The 22,784-nt window shown below is 41.9% G+C and overlaps 1 protein-coding gene across 2 annotated transcripts in view; it reads right to left on the reverse strand.

Moving 5' to 3' along the window:
• Positions 1-3,441: 3,441 nt before the first annotated feature.
• The window catches only part of FBXO10 (F-box protein 10), a 37,835-nt gene continuing 18,492 nt past the window's right edge, over positions 3,442-22,784 (reverse strand). Inside the window, exons 4-11 of one of the 2 annotated variants that reach the window (XM_039344825.1) lie at positions 22,258-22,407; positions 19,526-19,662; positions 13,569-13,639; positions 11,812-11,964; positions 10,550-10,825; positions 8,926-9,236; positions 6,439-6,620; positions 3,442-4,804 (exon numbers count right to left, since the gene is read on the reverse strand). In XM_039344825.1, the coding sequence (XP_039200759.1) occupies positions 4,630-4,804; positions 6,439-6,620; positions 8,926-9,236; positions 10,550-10,825; positions 11,812-11,964; positions 13,569-13,639; positions 19,526-19,662; positions 22,258-22,407 (1,455 nt within the window). In that variant the 3' untranslated portion in view covers positions 3,442-4,629. Of the gene's footprint in view, positions 4,805-5,472; positions 6,326-6,438; positions 6,621-8,925; positions 9,237-10,549; positions 10,826-11,811; positions 11,965-13,568; positions 13,640-19,525; positions 19,663-22,257; positions 22,408-22,784 lie in introns of those variants that run through there. The other variant, XM_039344826.1, reaches the window with a different exon arrangement.

Genomic DNA, 22,784 nt, shown 5'->3' on the forward strand with positions numbered 1-22,784 from the left:
AAATAGTACTAATAAAGGCAAGTTTCTCTAAACTGAATTTTGGGGGCATGTGCAATATCTGACTTCTTCCCTGATTCTCACATCTCTCTCACACAAACAACTTGCAGAACGCTTAAGGAATTTCTTTTCATTATGCAGTTAACTGAAGACACAGGAACCCTGTTATTCTTTGCCTCTTATCACCTTCCATACTGTATCAGGAAAAAAATAAATAGGCAAAATCTCTGCATTTAAAATATTTTTTTTTATTTTGTAGTACACAGTTTTTCCTTTATAAAACTTCAAAGACTAGTTTGCATTTCTTTTAACAAGATATATGTTAAACAAGATAGTAGATTATCATCCATTCCCAGTTATAAGCTTAAACATATTAGTGGTCAGTTCCAGTTCAGCTAAAATGCTTTAAGAAGTGATCTATGGCTCAAATGCACTGTGTTGCTGACAGCGCACTCTCATGTCTACTAGGAAGTGAGACTAACAGAGTTTACTACCAGGTGTGCGCTATAAAATTTCAGCTTAAAAGTCAAAGAACCAAGGCAATTAAGTTAGATCTATTTTTTTAATAAGACATTCAATTGATTGTTTACAGTGGGCTGAGAACCACCAATGACTTGTCTCAATTATAACTCACGAGGGAGTACATCGTACTGGGAATATTGATGTTGAATTCACAATCTGTGGTAGTTAGAAAAGCCACATCTATTAAGTAAAAAGTTTCTGATCTTGCAACAGTAGGCATTAGTTGATTCTCTCTACTCCTTCCTTAAGAAGGCTAAGAGAATTGGAAACGAGCTTCAGACAGAAGGCCTAACTGGCAGTTTTTTCCACTTTCTACTCATGGAAATGCTTTCTGCGCCTGAAAAACTGGATCCAGCCCTGTAAAAATACTTCATGCTTGCTTATTTTGCTGACTTGCAGCTTAAGCCAATGCATATTTATTCCAAAATGGAATAGTTACAGTTGGACTTTCCTATGTGTGCATAGATTTCAGTCCCAGCTACAAAAATTTTTACAAAACTATTCTAGTTGTAGATCACAACTTTTAAAAAAGGTTTTTTTAAACAATTATCCATACATATAACAAAACCGTAAGTCCATGTGAGATAACATTCTCTTTTCTCTTTTATTAACATTGCTTCTTTTTTAAAGCCTCCTGTTTTTACGGTTTTCTAGGAAATGATGAGCAAATGATGAGTAAACATACATAACAAAGGAGAAACTAAGCAGTACAGGGTCTTTATTCCCGGTTCAGCCTCTGGCATCCTCAACTTTAAAAAGGATAAAGTAGCCTAAGATCCTACTCTAGCTGCTATGACTGGAGTGAACAGGACTGAATTTTCTATATGTGATACAAGGCAAAATTCTATGCCCCATAGAAACTCAGTAGTATTTATAAATGTGTGTTATTACAGCCTGTTGGCTATCTCAAGAGCACTGTCTTATATTCTGACAACAGAAGATGTAACTGAATAAAACAAAATGCTATTGTCTCCTAATCAAGTGCTCCTGACCGTTGTTCTACCAGGGATCAATTACAGCTTATCAGCTGAGAGCTAGTGAGATTTATTTCCATGCTACAAATGCAGCTTAGTGGCAGCGTGCACTACATTAGACTTGGCTTCAGATCAACAGAGACCCTCACAGTCTCCTCTGAAATATAAAGTCAACAAGAGTTCCTTTTTTCAGTTTCTGTCCTATAATTCTGTCCTTTCTCCCTGAGCCAGAGTTGATGTGGCAATAACATGCTCATTGAATAGTACATACTACCTCCATAACCTTACTAGAGCAGCAATCACACTCTTTTCATTTTGAACACTTGTTTTAGTTACAGTTGTATGGCAGACACAAATGGATTCTTCTTTGAGATCCTGAGATTTTTACTTACTGCATTATTGCTTGCCACATAACTGTTAAACATGTACAAGCTCTGGGAAGTAAAGAAAAATGACAAGGCTACTTCACTTTGGTCCTTTTAAAATACCTCCATTACTTATCCTCAAGAATCTCATTAAATAAACTCCAAGATATAAACTTGCTGAGTTACCATATCTTACTTCCTCTAAGATATTAGGCTGACAAAAGGCAATCACTCAGAGACTCTAGACCAGGGATAGGCAACCTTGGCTCTTTTATGACTTGTGGACTTCCAACTCCCAGAATTCCTGAATCAGCATGGCTGGTTCAGGAATTCTGAGTATTGAAGTCCACAAGTCATAAAAGAGCAAGGTTCCCTACCCGTGCTCTAGACCAGGAGTAGGCAACCTTGGCTCTTTTATGACTCATGGACTTCAACTCCCAGAATTCCTGAGCCAGCCATGCTGAGGCGAAATGGAGAGGTTTCCAAGCTGAGCCATGCTGGCTCAGGAATTCTGGGAGTTGAAGTCCCTGAGTCATAAAAGAGCCAAGGTTGCCTACCCCTGGTCTAGACCAATGAGTTCCAAGAAATAGCTTGCCCAGGAATTTTTTTTTTAAATTAATACACACAGGTCGTCCTCAATGTATGACCACAATTGAGCCCAAAATTTCTACTGCTAAGCAAGAGAGTTGTTAAAGAGAGTTTTGCCCCATTTTACAACCTTTTTTGTCACAGTTGTTAAGTGAATCACTGCAGTTAAGTTAATAACCCGGCTGATAAGCGAATCTGCCTTCCCCACTGACTTTTCTGATCAGGCCGCAAAAGGTGATCCTGAGATGCTGCAACCATCGTAAGTACAAGCCAGTTGCCAAGCATCTGAATTTTGATCATGTGACTAAGGGGATGCAATGGTTGTGTGAAAAATGGTCATAAATTACTTGTTTCAGTGCTGTTGTAAGTTTTTCAGTGGTTGTAAGTCAAGGACCACCTGTATTTAGGTGTTTGCAAAGGCAACCCCACCACCCAGTTTTGAGGGATCTTATTTTCTTCCCAAAAACCCCCACTATCCTACTATATTTTGATAAGAGTTCTAACTTATCTCTGCTTTATGTAATTTTACATATATTTTGCCATATTCCTGATCTAATACTCCAGAACCTTAAACAATGTTTATATGTCTATGGGTATTTCCACTTTGCTATTTTCAATGGGACTTACTACTAGATAAATTATATATATGCTCCCTTTGTGTGTATTGGATGACAACACCAATCATTGCAAAAACATGCTGCTTTGGATGATACGTTCAGCACATCTAGAAGGCACCAGATGGGAGTAAGCAATCATAAACAACAGCCAAAACGGCTCTTTTCAACATAGAAGAAAGCAACTCTTGTTTCTGGAATAAAAGGAAATTATTTTCAAGCTATGTCAGGAAACTGGTGCCAAGCAGGCCAATAAATAGGTCAAGGCACTCAGGATTTCAATGACATTAAACCAAGTGGCTTTTTGGCAAATCGCTAAAAGAATGTAAGCTTAAGTGAATCTACATCCACTCCTTACCTACACATTATTCAAATCAGGGGTCCCCAACCTGTGGGCCATGGCCCATTATTGGGCCATGACCGCTTGGCCACCGGGCCGCATGAAGGCCGCCCTGAGCATCCCGTTAGCACTAGCGCCACTCTGCCCCCAAGCATCCCACCGGCACTAGCACCGCCCCGAGCATCCCGCCAGCACTAGCACCGCCCCGCCCCAGTGTCCCACCGACCCTAGCGCCACCCTGAGCATCTTGCTGGCATTAGCGCCGCCCTGCCCCGAGCGTCCTACCAGCATTAGCACTGCTCCGAGCATCCTGCTGGCGCTCGCGCCGCCCCAAAGCGTCCCACTGGCACTAGTGCCGCCTATAGCATCCCACCAGTGCTAGCACCGCCCCATTTTCAGCACTCGCGCCCGCACAGCCGTTTGCACTTATGCACGCACTTGTGTGCGGCCATTTGCGTGTGTGCAGTGGCTCACGGCCCTTTGTGTGTGCGCGCAGGGCTCATTTTTATGCACAGACATGGCCCATTTGGGCATGCACACGTAGTGGTGCCTGTCTCCCTTTCCGGGCCATCAAACCAAAAAGGTTGGAGACCTCTGATTTAAATAACAAATGATGTTGTATTTGTCAGAAAGGATAAATTCCTTCTGATAATATTGCTTGCCTCTGCACATCACCTCCACTTTAAGCCACATTGCTTTTGTGAAAGGTATTAACTGAAACTGAGAGAGGAACGGAAGGTAAAATGATTATCTGGGAATTTAACATCTCACACGGAAGAGAACTTTCTCCTCCTTTGCAACTATTCCTTTTGGAAAACTGTAGGAGGGAAAAATGCAGGTGGCTGACTCTCAAATGCCTTTGTGACATCACAGTTATTAGGCCAATTCCCTCCCTTGGTCAGACATGATTCTGAATAATCAGGTCGACAAAGGAAAGGGATAAGCAGGCATAACAGCAACCTTTTGATGCTACAAAAATACCACTTTCTAAGGAATGAACCATGCCTGGTGCAAGGATGCAGATGTGAAAGCTGAGGCAAGCTCTCAAAACACTCAATAGGTCATAGTCAGCTGGACAAGGTCGTAGCTAGCTACAGTTCCTTGTCCAGCCACATTTCCATTAATTCGTATGTGCTCACAAGACTAGTCAACTGAAAAACATCTGGATGTGAGTTTGTTCAATGCTGCAGTGAACGTAATCAGGAAAATGGAGGCCAGTCTGTAAACCTTCACAGAATAGTGCAAAAGATACTATTTTTATGACAACCCCCATCTACTCTAGCAGCTATCTTGGCTGTCACGTTTGTTCCTTTCTGGCTGCTTCCAGCTGTTGACACTCCTCGAGACGATTCTTCTATGTGAGGCCTGGCTGGAGGGTTCTCTAAGGTCCAGGCAACATCAGACCTGAAGAACAGAAATACCACAGTCACTGGTGCTTCCTGATACGGTACAGGAAATATACTTGGATTGCACTGAAGGAAACCTATGTCAGGAAACAATTCCTTTCTGTAGCTCAAATTTTTCTGAGCTCAGTGAGTGGGGAATACAATTTTCATTACCAGCCAGCGTCAGTTGGAAGTTGCTAGGCAAGGTAATAACGCACACCCAGCTGAATAAATATTGCCTTGGTGAGCATGATGCTTTGCAAAGTCTGAACTTGCCTTTCTAAAGGAGGCAAGAGCTGCTCTCAGTTGGTGCTTAGCGCCAGCGATGAAATTACAATCTTTTTTGACACTTGCTATGCAACAGGCGGCTGGATGCTGCTATGCCTGCCAAATATCTTAGGATACAGTGCTTATGGTTTTAACTATTTGCAACTGCTCTTAGAATTTCTGCTTTGAAAAGCAAAATAAATAAATAAATAAATAAAAATAAATGGGAAATTCCTAAGTTTATCTTTGATCTAGCGCAGCGGTTCTCAACCTATGGGTTGCGACCCCATTTGGGGTCGATCGACCATTTTTCGGGGGTCGCCAAAGAAGGCGATCCGCCATTTTTCCCCCTCAGGGGGCACCGCCGCGCATGGGGCGCCGCCGCGCATGGGGCACCGCCACGCATGGGGGCACCGCCACGCATGCGCGCCGCGCATGGGGGCACCGCCACGCATGCGAGCGGCGGCACGCATGCGCAGAACGTTTGTGTGACAGGGGTCGCCGTCACACAAATGTTGAGAACCACTGATCTAGCGACACACAGATGCTTAACAAAATACATGACCACCACCTTAGTGCAGGACAGGAAAGGAGAAGGCATTTTTCCCATTAAAACAACGTCGTCATCAACAATAACACACCAAGGAGAAGAATTCAACTTCTCCTCTTCGCGATATATCGTTTGTCTTCTGCGCAGAGAGATTCCCACTATCACCCCAGCAGAACTCCCAAGAACATCACCTCCTGCAATATCTGCCAGCTGAACTTCAGCATCCATGAAAAAAGTTCTCGACGTGACCCTGGTTCATTAGCCCTGGATCTGGGAGGATTAAAAAGGCAATCACCCAGTCTAGATGAGTGAGTTCCAATAAATATTTGGCGTAGGAGCTCTGGAAGGTGGAGTCTGCAAGGGGGACAGAAGAGGCTAGGGGGACCCTGGTAGTGGGGTTATACTGCAGCACCACGCAAGAAGACTGGTGAATGAATGGAGTGATGCCACAAGAGCACAGGGAGATTGGTGGGACTTATGAGAAAGGCTTGCGACCTTACCTGTTGGCTTTCCCGTTGACTTTGCTTATGAGAAGCTCTCAGGGAAGAGTGCAAATGATAATCATGTGATCACAGGGGTGGTGCAATGGCTGGAACTTCAAGGCCCAGTTGTAAGTACTAGTCATTTAATGTAATTCCAAATGGTTGCTGAATGAGAGGTTGATAAACAAGGATCACCAGAGTACTACCTAGTCTCCTTTGGGATTGGGGTGGGTTGCAAATACTGTTCAATAAAGAAACAAACTGCAACTCTCAGTTCCTGGATATTTTCATCACAGGTTAATCCATGAATCCCCAATGTAGAACTACCACTGTCAAAGCTTTTCATTTACTTACTTTTTTCTGAAAGCAAGGATCTTATTATTCTGAATGATACAATCCTCCATGCTGGACACTTGCTGTAAAATAGTCTTTTTGCTCTTCCCTTGAAAAATCAAGTTATCTTGTACTAAAGCCTTGGTTTGATCAAGCATCTCAATCCCGTAAGCTCGAAAGGAGTGGATTCTGTTCTTGGTTACCTGGAGTGCATAGCAGGACAGTAACATGTCATTCCTTTTCACAGTGAATATGAGGAATCGATTGGCTATCAAATTTGGAAGAGCACAACCATCATTTAGAGAATGCACAATTTTCTATGTTCTAAATACTTTAATACATAGAAATACATAAGGCATATTGAAAAAGCTTGAGCATCACTAGCAAAAATTTTAACTGAGTGCTTTTCATTTTCATGCCCAAAAGCAGACCTGAGCATTCTACAGCCTGCAAGCCATATCCAACCCATTACAGCCTACGGGCCACATTTCGCCCTTTGGCTATCTCTGTCTGGACTGCAGTGGCACCCCTCTTGGTTCAGCTCTCCACAAGAGTCCCAGTTTCCCATGTGGCCCATTGAGAAAATGAATTGCCGACAGAGGGCCCTTTATCTATTGTTTAAGGGGGTCAATGTGCTCAGAATATATCCCATGGCATCTATCATTGTCCTGCTTGACTTTTAATGTTACCAGCTGGCATGTTGAGAAGCCAAACATCAGCATCTAGCATCAGCTTTATTTCCCATGCTCCTTCTATCCTCACAACACTGTTTTGGTCCATGTCACATTCTTAGGAGAAAAATAAAGGGTAAGTGGCTACAGCTCAGTCCACCAGGAGTCCCTCCCAGACAGATAAATATTAGATGGGATTTGGTAGGGAGTTACTGGGAGGTGAATAAATGTGGCAACAAGGAACATCCTTACCTATTTGCCTTCTGGAAAACACGTATATTGTGACTGGCCAATGCCTGCTCTAGCAACTATTTTGCTGATGACCAAATTCTCCCCCATGACAAATGTTCCTCTCAGCTGGGACCCTCTGTTTAGATGCTACACTTGAATAAGGTCATGTGAATCAATTAGGACTTCAAATATCCAGATGTAAGTTTGATAGGTATGAAATGAAGAACAGGGAAAAAAAAGAGAATTGCTTTCTGACCCATTGGGAGTTTGGGGGGGATGGAGGAAGAGAAAGGCATTGTTTCCTTCTGCACGTATACGCGCCTGCTTCCCTTCATGTTACTGGATACATTTCTATGTTCAGATTTGAGGCCCATTATTCTTTGGTAGCTAATAGCTCAGAATTCCTGAAACCTGATCTGTCATATTGGATACTGCATGCATGCTGACAGTTTCTGGTTCTTTGAATCCCCAATCAAGTATGCTTCCTAGAGGGCAATGTTTGATGGCTCCACTTAATTCTGGATACAGAGAGAGTGGTATGATGCCAAGCAAGTCATCTAGATAAACATTAACACACCCTTCCATGGGGGGGGGGCATTCTTTGATTTTTAATGACAGGGAGGGAGAATTGTTCTTTAAGTATTTTAGGGTTTATGCTAGTTTTTGCATTTCCTTCCACTAAATGAGGGGAAGCTATATCAGCAAGGTTACACTGACGCAGTTCTTCTATCTACTAGGACGGAGTAGGCAACCTTGGCTCTTTTATGACTCGTGGACTTCAACTCCCAGAATTCCTGAGCCAGCCAGGCTGGCTCAGGAATTCTGGGAGTTGAAGTCCACGAGTCATAAAAGAGGCATAGAAGAAAAGGCTATGAAACTACATGTCTATGGATATTCTTAGTCATCCAGATCATGGTTGTCCCACAGGTTCTTTTTCAAAAGAACTGGACTTCCTTTGTTTTTTTTTTCTTGAAGACGTTTCACTTCTCATCCAAGAAGTTTCTTCAGTTCTGAACTGAAGAAGTGTCTTGGATGAGAAGCAAAATATCTTCAAGAAAAAAAACAAAACAAAGGAAATCCAGTTGCCTTTTGAAAAAGCACCTTTGGGGCTATGAAACTACATTGCAGCCCTGGAAATGGGAAGGCTGCAACACTGGATTACCAATGCAATTGGTGGAAGGATTCACCCAACTTAGTGAACACTGAATCCAACCCTGGTTTTGTCTCCTTTGTACCTATCACTTCTTGGCACCAGCATAGCATTAACGTTCTATAATAAATTTCTCCCTAAAGCAGAAGAACCCTCCAAGGAATGATCCAAAATGTTTACTTGCTGGCATCTTCTCTTGGGAAAACAATGGATCCTGGCCAAACTTCAAATAGCAGCATCAAATGATTCTCAGGCTTCCCACTGAAGTTATCCAGTGGAACATTGCAACATTCAGAGACATGGTGCCAATCTAGCTGGGAAATTCACAGAGGGACTTTGAGTCAGTCACCCATCTTAATCTTGCCAACTTCACAATGAGAGCATCCCTTTTTGGAGAAAGGAGGTGATACTACCAATTATACTAATCAGCCTGTTCTTTTTTTTTCAAGCACCCACCTTCATGTCGGCTGCCTGCAAGAGTCGGAGGCCACATCCTTGATTTCCTAGAACGTCATTCTCCATGATGACCCCATCGCCCTTGGAGCTAACGCCATGGCTGCTGTTGTCATAGATCCCATTGCCACGGAGTTCCACCCGGCACTCGGCTTCCACCAAGACTCCGCCGAGGCTATTGCAAGAAATGCTGTTATTTGCTATTCGGGTGAGTTGCAAGCTTTGAAACACGGCAACCCCGTAGTCATGGTTGGCGTGGATGGCATTTCCAATGATATTCAGAGCTTCGCTGCTTTTGACATATAAGCCAGCAGCTATAAAAAAAAGAAGAAGAGGATATAGAGGGGGAATCGATTCTCTTAATAAAAACAAGATGAGGAGAGAAAGACAAAATAGACTTCGGCGTGCGATCTAAATAGGTTCCCTGGTTGATATCTACATTTAAAATAGATGGTTGGCCTTTGTTCAATGGAGCTAATGCAAATATACCAAATGACAAAAGATAGCCATAGCTGTGCATTGCCGGGAATGAGATGACTGAGGGATAAAGGAATTTCAGGCAGCTATTGAGTGTAATTGGGGGGCAGTAATAGGGCAGCAAGGTACAGCACAACAATGAACCCCATAAAACCAAGACTAGAGTTTGCCATCATCATGAATATTATCCTCATGCCTACTGTATTCTGTAGGATCAGCATCACAGTCTACAGCTTAATTCTCTGCTTCATCTACAATTCACACATTTCAGCTTCATCTACAATTCACACATTTAATTCACATCTACAATTCACACATTTAATTCACATTAAAATGGCACATCCCCAGTTGAGGTTCACTGAAAAGTCAAGCAGCGCAATCTTCTCTTTGGCATGCCATATACACACACATACACACAATTTCAGATGGCAACCCAAATGCTTATACAGGTAGTCCTCGACTTACAACAGTTCATTTAGTTCAAAGTTATAACTGAAAAATATGACTTACGACTGTTTTTCATAGTTACAACCTTTCCAGCATCCCCACGACCATGTGATCAAAATTCAGACCCTTGGCAACTGGCTCAAAGTTATGACCGTTGCAGTGTCCCGGGGTCATGTGATCACCTTTTGCGACCTTCTGACAAGCAAAGTCAATGGAGAAGCCAGGATTCACTTAACAACTAGGTTACTTTTATCAACTGCAGTGCTTCACTGCATTGGAAAGAAATGTCATAACATGGGGCAAAACTCACTTAACAAATGTCTTACTTAGCAAATGAAATTTTGTGCTCCATTGTGGCCGTAAGTCGAGGACTACCTGTATAAAGTCAGTCAATGAAACTTAAAATGGGATCTTTCCCAACTTCATCTAGTATTGAAAGTAAAATGATAACCATAAATTATTTACTATCCAGAGAATAAAACTGGATCAAAAGGAGTAAACTAGAAATTTGTGTGCTAGAAACTAGCATGTAGTTTATCCGTGCCAATATCATGTAGCAGGATAGCTAACATGTTCTGTAAAGGATTAAGACATCTCTCTACATTACTGTGTTTCTGCAGGGACTTTGCACAAATTATTAAGGGGTGGCCCCTTTAAGCTTTCCTTCATATTCAGCTGGTTATCCAATTTTGCTAGGACTCACCTCCATTATGGTTGATGTTGTTTGACTCCACAAGGGCCACATTGATGGGCCGCCGGGAAGTCAAGCGTTCATCTTCACTTTCCAGATCATTCTCCCAGTTGGCTGCTTCTCCTTCTTCATTGAAATTCTCATTGCCTCCTTGGTTGACAAGATAATCGTTAGCATCATCCTTGCGGCAAAACACTGCAATGCCATAGATGCTGTTGTGCCCTATTTGGTTGTTGGTAACATGGGGAAGGCTGGATGACATTATCCAGACACCACAGCCTTTATTACCTACAAGAGAAGCATGTACATTTGTCAAATTATGTCAGAGCTTTGGCGCCAGAACCGAGAAGCACTTTGGCCCAAGGCTATAACCATGAGCCGTACTGCAGGCTACCTCTGCTGACTGCCGGCAGTTCGGCAGTTTGATTCCCACCAGCAGTTCGATTCCCACCAGCTCAAGGTTGACTCGGCTTTTCATCCTTCCGAGGTCAGTAAAATGAGGACACAAATTGTTGGGGACAATATTCTGACTCTGTAAACCACTTAGAGAGGGCTGTAAAGCACTGTGAAACAGTATGTAAGTCTAAGTGCTATTGACATTGCTATATACTGGAGAAGACTTCAAGGTCCAAATCAAGAAGAATCAAATATTTAAGCCATCAGCTTTGATCACTGACTTGGGAGATTGAAAGACTCTTGATTTAGTGGTACTTGGTATAGATACAAGGAAGTTGGCTTTTGCCCTTGCTTGGGATCTCCAGCCTTCCTACAAAGAGCTCAAGTCTCCTGCAATTCCTAGCAATGGAAAGCCGAGGTTCAGGAATGGAAGACATCCATTTCTAAAACTGGATTCAGATATCAAAAACCAGAGGTCTTTGTCCTATTTTGACCTATCAATAGCTTGAACACTATACCAGCCACAGAAATCCTGCAGATGTGGAAGAGAAATCTCCATGGGAAAAAAGGCATGAGTTCGACCTTCTTTTGTGCCAAACACCAGACAATGATCTCCACCACAAACAACAGAAGAATGAGATAACCTAAGTGACCCCATGTGCCAAATTCACAAGATATCATACAATTTAGACACTCTAAAAATGTCTTTCTTTTGGATTTTCATGTTCTGCAAGAGAATCAACAGCTACTCAGGCCAGATTCTAATTACACCGAGAGTCTTAAAATGGTTCCAGGTCACTTAAAAAAAACCCAACAACCCTGTATTTTCCAAATACACCCCAGATTTCATTTGAAAAGGAGATTTAGAACAGGCTTACCATAAATGGTGTTTCCTTCTACAAGTCCTTTTCCTCGTTCTCCGATAACCACTCCATCCGAATAGCCACAGCAGATCAGGTTACTCCTGAGGACAGGATCCCCCCCACGCCGGATGTCTGCACCTCCCCATTGGTTTTCTCGGATGACATTTTCTAAAGGAAGGAAAATCAGTCAATGAAGACTTGCTAAATAGCCATCCAGCAGTTGATTTCTTAAGATGCCCTAGGTGGAAATTCCATCAAGCCAACTCCATACCATTCTTCTCTATGCCAAAACTGCACTGTTTTTAATTATTTAATTATTATTGTTGTTGTTGTTGTTGTTGTTTTGTTGTTATTATTATTGTTATTAATATTGTTGTTATTATTAATATTGTTGTTATTAATATTGTTGTTATTCTTATTATTATGCTGGATTTTTCTTGAAGATGGTTATTTGCTAGAGATAGGATAGCCTATCAATTCAAAGTGCATTTCAAAACTCTGACTGTGGCAGTCACAGTCAAGAGAAGACCAGCAGGAAAATACCATAAAACAGGATAGCAAAAAGACTAACCTTCCAATACACAGGGCCTTTCTTTGTGAGGAAAATTAAAATATTGGGATTTGGGAGAGGCATTTTGGAAGGGTTGGAGTTCTTTAATCCTTGCAAACCACTGCATTCTTTAAAAATTTCTAATGTCTGAAAATACTGGGCAAATCTTTGTTTCCTCATTTTGCATTTTCAGGAACAAAGTTTAAGTATTTTAAACTGTCCATTTTCCACCTCCACCCCTGCCAAGGAAAAAAGTTCTCTGTACTCTGGCATTTTCAGTTTTTCAGGAAGGGAAAAGGAAATGGGAAGAAAAGGAAAGGAATTGAGCTTTCTTTTCTAACCTAGTTCTGAAAATCTCTTACTCTTGGTATACCATGTGAGAACTTAGGATGGGAACGCAGCCTGTAGCCTTTTCAAAATTGTAAAGCAGTGTTTCTCAACCTTGACAATTTTAAGGCATGTGGACTTCAACTCCCAGAATTCCACAGCCAGCATTGCTGGCTATGGAATTCTGGGAGTTGAAGTCCACATGCCTTAAAATTGTCAAGGTTGAGAAACACTGTGTAAAGGTAGGCAATACACAATTTGTAGGCTCCACATAGCACTCATTTTTAGCACTCCCAGGAGTAGGTACAGCCAGCAGCGCAGATCTGACATGATGTCTTCAATCATACCTACAGTGGCTTCCTAGGCAGAATACCAAGAGCATCTGGAAAAGTTGCCCTATCTGCCTTAAATGTTCACAGCAACTAGACAAGAGAAAGCACCACAACATGTCCTTGTTCTAAATAAAGGCAGTGAAGCGAAGCGCCAGTAAGCTACAAAATTAGGTCAAGCAGCTTTCAACCTGGAACTCAGAAGATGGTTTTAGAAAGCATAATTTTAGTTTTCTGCACAGGAAAAGAACCTTTGCTTACCTGCAGGATTGGTGTAAGGTTGGTGGTGCCAATTTTGGCGACTTTAAGACATGTGGACTTCAACTCCCAGAATTCCCCAGCCAGCAAGAAATCCATGTGTCTTAAAGTGGCCAAGGTTGGACACCCATGGTTTAGAGAGAGATCTTTTGCGAAATACTTTGCAAACTTTGCACCAATTTATTTTAGAGCATGTGGGTTCAAAAGGAATGAAGCAATGCAGCAATTCAAATTAGAATACAATGCTTTAAAGGTAACTTCTTATTAGATTCAATAAGAATCAAATATAAAATGTTGTCTTTTCCTACCTGTGATCTGGCCTCTTCCATTCTCATTCACAGCTATACCAGCAGCAAGACCCTGGAATATATGGTTCCCACTGGAGCAAAAAGAAAGGGGGAACAGCCAATTTTTACACTCCATTCATGTACTTGCTGACAAGTTTTCCCAATAGTTCATTCTAGATGAAGAGATTCAATTGCAGCAGTAGCAAAAACACAATGTTTTGCTCCAACAGTTAAAAGCAGCTTGTTTGTTTGCTTTCTTACATTTTCTCAGTCTTCACTTACACATACATATTGCATAATTCCACAGTAGTTTGGCTTTCACTGTGCATGGTTTACCATTCTAGTTTAAATTTTGGATTTTGTCTGAATGAGGCCCCACTGGCTTGTTCAATAAACTATTATTATAGCAATCCTGTTATTAGTACAATATGATCCTGTCTCCTTTCTATAGGGGCTCCTTTCTTTTCTTATGACAGGCCTTTTTATAGGACCAGATTTTTAGGCAGCCCAAGCTGAGCTGCGAGTCAACTTGCAATGTTGCCAATGTTGCCAGTCAACACAAAGACATCTTCATGCCGATAGTCACAGTTGCCTCAAGGTAAATGGCCAAACTCTGATTCCCAACTGCAAAGGAAAGAAGCAGGAGCCTACCCCATTGTGGAAACCATGATCAACTGCACTATCCTTTTCCATTTGCCTCATAATTTTCCATGTGAGAGAAATCAACATATATTAAGCTTTTTTTCTGAATGTGGAAGCTAACCCAAGTTGACTGATGACAAGGAAGAGCCAGTCTGCTGTAGTGGTTAAGGTGCTGACCTAGAAACCAGGAGACTGTGAATTCTAGTTCTGCTTTAGGCTATTGATATTAGGGGGGAGGAAACAGAAGGAGAAAGGAATATTAGGTAAGTTTGTTGCTTTATTTATAAAAATAATAAAGGTGGGGTAAAAAACTAATAATAAAAAGGCAATGAGCAAAGAACAGCACTATGTTTTGCCATCTCCCTTGGTGCTTGCCAAACTCCTTAAAAATAATTTTAAAAAGGAATAGGAAGAAGGCCAGCATTAGTTTTTAGCATTATTTTTACTTGCAGCAATGAATGTCACTGGATGTTAAGGAAAATATTTGGGGAAATGAGCAGCCATCTCTTCACATTTTACTTCTTTTTCTCCTTCCAGTCCTACTCTTTTCAACTGATTGCCCCTTGAGTTTCACTCAAGGTCCAATTTCCTGAGATATAAAAAAACACCTGTAAAACATTTATTATTTAAGCTGGAGCAATTTTTCAACAGCAGTGCTGGGTGCCAGTTTAAATTAGGGCTGTGCTGGGATTAGACGATATTTTAAAACTGATTGTTACACTGTTATTTTTCAGGTACTGGTTAATATTGTGCTGTTATTATTTGGCTTGTATTAAATATTTTATTGCATATCAAACAAAAGTATTACTACTAAAACCTATACTGGGTATACAGATGTTCATTGGAGAAGACACATTCTAACGGAAAACTTTATAAGAGTGCAGCACTAGAATCAGATAATCAATTAATTTCCCATCTCTTAGCTGAGGAATGCTGAGAGAAGAGATAAGCAGCCTGTCATAGCAATTATTGTTTTCAATTTGTAAATGTTTCTGCAAATCATCCTCAAATCTATCACTACAGGTAGTCTTCAGTCCACAACTAAGCCCAAAATTACTGTTGCTAAGCAAGTCAGTTGTGAGTTTTGCCTCATTTTATGACCTTTCTTGCCACAGTTGTTAAGTGAATCACTATTAAGTTAGTAACCCAGTTGTTAAATGAATCTGGCTTTCCCATTGATCTTGCTTGTCAGAAGGTCGCAAAAAGTGATCACATGATCCTGGAGCACTGTAACCGTCGTAAATATGAGCTAGTTGCCAAGCGCCTAATCTTGATCACATGACCATAGGGATGCTGAAATGGTCGTTAAGTGTGAGAAACTGTCATAAGTCACTTTTTTCACTGCCACTGTAACTTTGGTTGCTAAACAAACTGTGGTAAGTCAAGGACTATCTGTAGTTCCCAATCTACCTTCTACCTTCCTTGTGATTGCTGAATCAGGCTTTCTGAAGCCTACTATTTTGGCAATGCTCATAAATTTAGCCTTTTCAGGCCTTTAATGAGTTTTGAGATTTCCAAAAATTGCCAAATGTCCACCCCCATCCCCCACATAGCATATGCTAGCAGAAGTTCAGCAAAAGAGGAATAGAACATTTCAGAGAACTCTAGATTCCAATTCTAAATCATGGAATTTTCCACATCGCTAAGATATAAACCATCAAATGATATGATGGTGTTAACATCCAGCTCGAAAATCCAAATAAAATTCCAGGTTCATTCCATTTCTGAAAATCTTACTGTTTATTGAATACACTGCATGGTTTTATCAAAGCAAAACTAACTCTGACACCAGTTCATAGACTTAACAATAATTTTCCCAGCAAAACCTCCAACATCTTATGTAATTCATATCAATAAGTTCACTTTGTTCTGGGAACTGTCTACTTCAGATATGTCAAACACAAGGCCCGGGGGCAGGATGCGGCCCGCGAAGTGGTTTCATGTGGCCCGCGAAGCCATCCTGGAAACAGTGAGGGAAGGGCCCCCACTGCTTTGGTCCTGGCCCAGGCTGGCCGGAAGCCAATGTACAATTTTGTGATGGCCGTCTATGTTGAAACGTATTCAGTCTTAGCTCCACAAAGCCGTCTAGAAACAGCAAGGAACCAGCCTCTGCTGTGTCAACCCCGCCCCCTGGGTGCATGCTGGGGAGGTGTCACCCTTTGTGAGGAATGAAGAAATGGACCATGCCTTGGCGCCTGCCCTGGTTCCACCCCCTTCTGCCAGAGACCCTCAGATCTGTCCCACTCCTGCTCAGGCCCCCACACGCACTCTTGATGCGAACGATATAGAGCTGGTCACGCCCACCCAGTAGGCCACACCCACTCCACCCACACCCACCCAGTAGGCCGCACACACCCTGGCCACACACCCCCGCCCCCCCCCCGATGGCAACCCCAATGCTGATGCGGCCCTCAATGAAATTGAATTTGACACCCCTGGTCTACTTCAAACCCACACTTTTCTGGTGTCCTTGACAAGGCTTTAGGCTCTCACAGTCTTCAGCTGAATCAAAGAGGTTTCATTTTTCCATTTAACCCACTTGAAAGTAACATTTCCCCCCTCTCTTAATCTAAAAGCAAGATGAAACACAGGCACACAGCTGCCAAAGCTTCATCCTTGGCTAGCTAGTATCTAGTGTGAATGCAATTACATTTTGAATTTGAACTGTCTCCAATTTGAAATGCCCTAAATCAAGACTGAGATAGTAGCCTGGGGAGCAAAATTATTTATTATACATTTGGAACAGGTCATTCTGATCATTTTGAAAATATTCTGAGTTCAGAACACTTCACGTGTGATTGAAATGGCCACTTTGAACTCAAATGGGATGTTTCACATTTGAAGCAGTTCAGATTCAAAACCTTTTGTACTTAAAAATATGACATCTGGAAAGAGCCTGGTTCCTAATTTCACATTCTTAATTCTGATGCTGCATTTTCTGTTTGCTATCAGAAAAGAACAAGGTTTTCTATATTGCTTTCTCCACTTTGCTATAGCAAAATCAAAGCACAATTTCTGTGTACTACTGAGGAAGTGGAGGACAGAATATGATTTATGTATTGGAGGATGAGGAACCAAAAGATACTCTGGGATATTTCTCTGATGATTTTAATTAAAAATGAAATTTTTTAGACTCATGAATAAAGGGTAAACAACAAAAGAAAATCTTCCCAGCGCAATTTTCTTTTATTTCTGAGAATGCCTCCCCATGAAAACCCACGCTTTTTGGAATATTGTTAGAAACATGGACCCAAGTGAGAATCTTTATAGTACATATAAGTCACTGAGGAACAATTAGTGTAGCAACACTTTCTTAGGCACAACAAATCCTTGTGGAATTAGACTAAGTCATTAATGGGGCTGCCTCTTGTTTTGTTTAGACACAAATAGACATTTTGATTTCAACAGCCTTTTGTGAATGCTTGGCTGCAGCTGCTGCTGACACAATAACCAGGATTGCTGATTGCTGCTGATTCCTTTATGCATGTTTTCTTCCAGGTGGATTGCCTGAATCATTATTACTATCCAGGGCAGCTCCCTATTTAGAAATGATACTCACTTGATAAATCTGATTCCCACTGGCTCTGGAGAAGTGTTTGACCTCAACTCTTAGTTTGTAGGGGTTTTTTTTTAAAAAAATGTTCTACTTATCAAACTATTATGGTGGAATAAGCCATTCTCAAACAAACACCTAAACTTAACTAGGTTGTAGCTGTTGCTTGGATCATCTCCATTTGAATTGGAAGTCCTATGAAAGAATGATACCACTCTCCACCCACAGTGGGAGAAATCAATATGGCTCAGGGCCAGGCTATTTGCAAGACCGCCTACTACCTCATAGTTCCCTACGTCCGGTTAGATCCCACAGGCTGGGCCTCCTTCAGGCCCCGTCGGCCAAGCAGTGCCATTTGGCGGGGCCGCGGAGGAGGACCTTCTCTGTGATGGCGCCCACGCTTTGGAATCAGCTCCCCCCGGAGATTAGGACCACTTCCACCCTGTTGGTCTTCTGTAAGCTACTTAAGACCTGGCTTTTCCGGCAGGCCTGGGGTTTATAAAACCTTACCCCTAGATTATTGTTTTTGTATTGTCGTTTTGTTATGTTTTATGTGTTTTTTATTGTTAGCCGTCCAGAGTCCTTCGGGAGTGGGGCGGCTTATAAATTTTAAAAATAAAAAAATAAAATAAATAAAATCCATAGAGTACTCTCAGGGTTGAAAGGGGCTTCACACAATCCTCCTGTGTGGATGGCAATGAGGTGAGAGTCTTAGCAACTGAAAAGGGCTTCTTGGATGGAGGGAGGCAGGGAGGAGAGTGAATATTCTGTTTTCTCTGCCTGTCAAGAGATTTCCTTACATCAGGAGTCTTCAAATTTGGCCCTTTTATGACTTGTGGACTTCAACTCCCAGAATTCCTCAGCCAGCATGCCTGGCTGAGGAATTCTGGGAGTTGAAGTCCACAAGTCATAAAAGGGCCAAATTTGAAGATCCATGCCTTACATTAAAAAAGCTACCGAAGCATACTGCAGAGGAAGGGTGGGCAGAAGGTAGACTGGGACATGATCCAAAACACATACTACTATTGAATAAAAAAAGCTTGGGTTAGTAATTGACTGAGGGCTGTTTACACCTTGCAATATGCCAGTTTGCTTCAAACAATTTGATGAACAAGCCAGACTGCCCAGGGTCACATTTAAGTCCTAAGCCATACTTTCTAAAATCAAACATCATGCCAAGCCAAAACTAAACACAGATTAAAAGAATATGTGAACGGTTGTGTTGAAGTTTCCATACTCAAAGACAAATTAAGACATCTCAAAGTTCTTTTTTAGTTAAAAAAAAAACCCACCTATTTTTCACTAGGTTATGGTTCTGGAACACATAACTCTAGTCAGACACAGTAGATCTTGCACACCTAAAGTGCTTATAAAAAGGTTGGATGGGGATAATGGGAGTTGTTATCCAAAAGAAGAGGGGGCCCACCAGGTGGAGAAGGCTGTTCTTCAGGACAAAGGTGGTTGGAAATTGATGGGGCACTCTACTGTCAGGAACGAAGGAGCACATTCTCCTGGCTTTGCTTAGGAACAATAGGCCACCTCTCTGGAAGCTCCCCCACCATGTTTGAATGTCTCACTGAGGACTTCTGTTGAATCTCTGAGCGCATTTAACGAAAGCCACTCTCTCAAAGCCTTATGCAACGGTCAAATGCCAAACTGCCTCCTTGGAGCCTTTAGAAAAAGCAATATCTTTACTGTCTGTTCTTTAACAGGAGGAAGAGCCGTTTCCTCACTGAAGTGGCACCTAAACATAGCAAAACAACGCTGCGACCCAAATACCTACCTTACCAGAGGATTGCCATTATATAGAATGTAAATGCCAGCCTCCTTATTTCCATAGATTTGATTGCTACGGATGACGCCTTTTCCGCTGCCAAGGGCAACGATGCCAGAGCGAAGGCCACTGTGGATTCTATTACACTGCCACATTAGTTTATGCATGGTGGGGAAGGAAAAAAAAAGAATAAAAGGAGAAGAGAAGAGTGAATGAGGCCCATCACACTAAATCAAGAACTTCAACATGCTTTCAGCCCAAGACACCCAGATCCTTAAATGCTAGAAGCTATTCATTTCAGAAAAATATATGTCCACTCTTGGATCCTATTGAAGAAGGCCTGGTGTTTCAGTTATCATCGAACTACTTAAGAGCAACTGAATGAAAAAAAAAAAAGAATGTCCTGGTCAACATGTATCAGTAATCTCAGCTATTACCCCTAATTAGAACATATGCCTTGCCCATCATTTGTCATTCTCTGCCTTCACCTCTCAGCTATTACTCTGCTCACAGATCATACACTTCAGCAATTTCAAGGACTCTCGCGGTGGAGAGAAGCTGCTGCATCAACAAGCTCTTCACTGCTTCTCATTTTCTCCATTGTATCTCTAACCATAGCTTCACAGCAGATATTAGTAAATAATCATATTTTATCTTAATTAGTGAAAAGTGTGTTTCCTGCTTACTTTTGCAGGCACATGAGGAAGCCCAAGCAAATGTTAGCTCCTGATCAGTTGGCAATCAACCTGGTGAGGAGAATCTACATTTACAAGGGAGAAAATCTTATAACTACCTCAAAAGGTTTAAAAATACATGGCACTGGAGGCTAAAACTGTAAGTGTAAGCAGAGTTATATTAAAAAGCTTGGGGCCTGCTACAGTAAGAAGAATCAGAGGGATGAGTAGTCAGGCATTAAATCATAATTTCTTGCACATGCTCCCGACATAAAAGCATATGTCCAATCAAGTCATTAACAATTGTATGCAAACTATTTGTTTCAAGTTTCGAAGGCTCTGTCCTGGGTTCAAAATAGTCAATCCCATTATTCTGTTTTAAGTTTCAACTGGTTTGGATTCAAGCTCTAAAGAGCCTGTTTCAACCTCAAAAACCATTTTATCAACCTTGAAAAAGAGTTATTATATAGTATATATAGTACGTATATGTTGTATATAGTATGTTTAGGTGTGTGTTATGTATGTGTTCACTTTGAGAATGGGCAACTAAATTTCATTTTTTGATGAGTGTCGTTGTACCCACAGTAAAAAATGACAATAAAGCTTATCTCATCTCACCTCATCTCATCTCATTCTAAGCACCAAATATTGTCAGGATGTTCAGGACAATGTTGGAATATTTTGCTAAAAAAAAAAAAATCTGATTTGTTGGAATTTGGAATATTTTACATCCCTCTGGTCTTTAAATATCAGATCCGTTGTATCTGAATCCCATTATCTCATGCTGCTTTTAAATTGAGTAGATCCTGAACAGGGCAGTGCTTCTCAATCTTTGTTCACCCATGGCTCACCTTCTGACCTTGGCTTTCTCTTGTAGTCCCTCTAGGACCAGGTTCCATTACTCAAAATGGACTTGGGACAATAACTGGTGCGTCTTGTAGCATTAACAAAACTGGATTTGCAGTATAGTAATTTTTTCTTTTCTGCAGCTCCCTCAGCATGTGCCATGGCCCCATTACATGTTTTTCACCTGTAGCCCCCAAATATCATAAGAGCTCCAGAAGGCCGTATGGCCCGTGACAGAAAGTTCAGCTTGTGAGCATCACTTTGAGATGCATCAAACTCTAACCAAGACTTATAACACTCTTATAAATGTATCCTCTCTAAAAGGAGGCTGACTTCCAGAAATACAACAAGGTCTGTTTGCCTTGATCCACAATCCATGATTCATCTATGCACAGTATGGGAGAAAGCTCCTCACTGTTGAACACATGGATTAGATTAGATTAGATTAGATTAGATGCCTACTTGACATCTATTCATCGTAATACCCACTTATAGTCAGCTCAGTAGTATATTTTACACTAGGAATATTTTAATATGCTGGACTATCTATAACAGTGGTTCTCAACCTGTGGGTCGGGACCCCATTTGGGGTCGAACGACCATTTCACGGGGGTCGCCAAACAACGCAGTCCGCCATTTTTTCCCCCCTTTTCCTTAGCTGTGCTACTCCCTTTTATTCTATTGGCTTTTGAAAGCCAATAGAATAGACTCTCTTGATTAGAGTCTAATTCTATTGGCTTTCAAAAGCCAATAGGAATTGTCCAGGCTGTCTCTGCCCTGCTGAGCCCGCCAAAAGTCCCAGTCTGCAAACAGTGCTGAACCAGTTGAGTAGTCCTCGATTTATGACTGGTTGAGTAGTCCTTGACTTACGACCGGTTGGGGGTCGCGGCATTAAAAAGGTTGAGAACCACTGATCTATAAGCTTAGCATTTTAGCACCACAAGGCCCAAATGCAATGCTGAATGAATCATTTTCAGATGCAAAAAAGCTGTCAACCATAAACCGTCGCGTATGCTGCAGTCACAGAATGCATGAAAAAGGGGAAAAGTTGGAGAATGTTTCCTTTGCCTCTTCGTTCCTCCTCACACAGGCCTGTTTTTTTTTTTAACAGAGATCCCAAGCAGAGAATTATCAGAGCACGGGATCTATGGCAGGAGATTTACCTGCTTCTCTGTAAATATCTAGTTCCCAGTCAAATAAAAAACAACAACCTATCAATACCAGGATTAAAGGATTGGCTCCTTTCCGAATATCCACCCCTGCTTCACAATTGGAATGGATGTTATTGTCTGCAATCAAGCCACCTGCACCAAGGCGCAGAAATATCCCTGAGGTCTTGCAGTGGTGAATGTCGTTCTTGAGCATGATGATCTGAAAGGAGGAAGAGAGAATGAGTTAGATTTATTCACTGAAAAGATAACTGAGTAAGAGTTGGAAGGGACCTCGGAGATCTTCTAGTCCAGCGGTTCTCAACCTATGGGTCGTGATCCCATTTGGGGTCGATCGACCATTTCACGGGGGTCGCCAAGCAAGGCTGTCCGCCATTTTTTTCCCCTTTTCCGGCGGGTGCCTTACCTCCCTTGGGCTGAGCCAGCTGGTGGCCCAGCCGGTGGTCGGCCTGCTCTGTCTCTGCCGCTTGCCAGCTACGCCTCAGCCGGCGCAGGGGGCGGCACCACGCATGTGCGGCGCTCCCGGGCAGGGAAAGTCCTCGACCTACGACCGGTTTAGTCCTTGACTTACGACCGGTT

This window comes from Crotalus tigris, unplaced genomic scaffold (genome assembly GCF_016545835.1).
Source record: "Crotalus tigris isolate CLP2741 ecotype Arizona unplaced genomic scaffold, ASM1654583v1 scf7180000017939.2460400, whole genome shotgun sequence".
In the NCBI taxonomy this organism is placed as follows: Eukaryota; Metazoa; Chordata; class Lepidosauria; order Squamata; family Viperidae; genus Crotalus; species Crotalus tigris.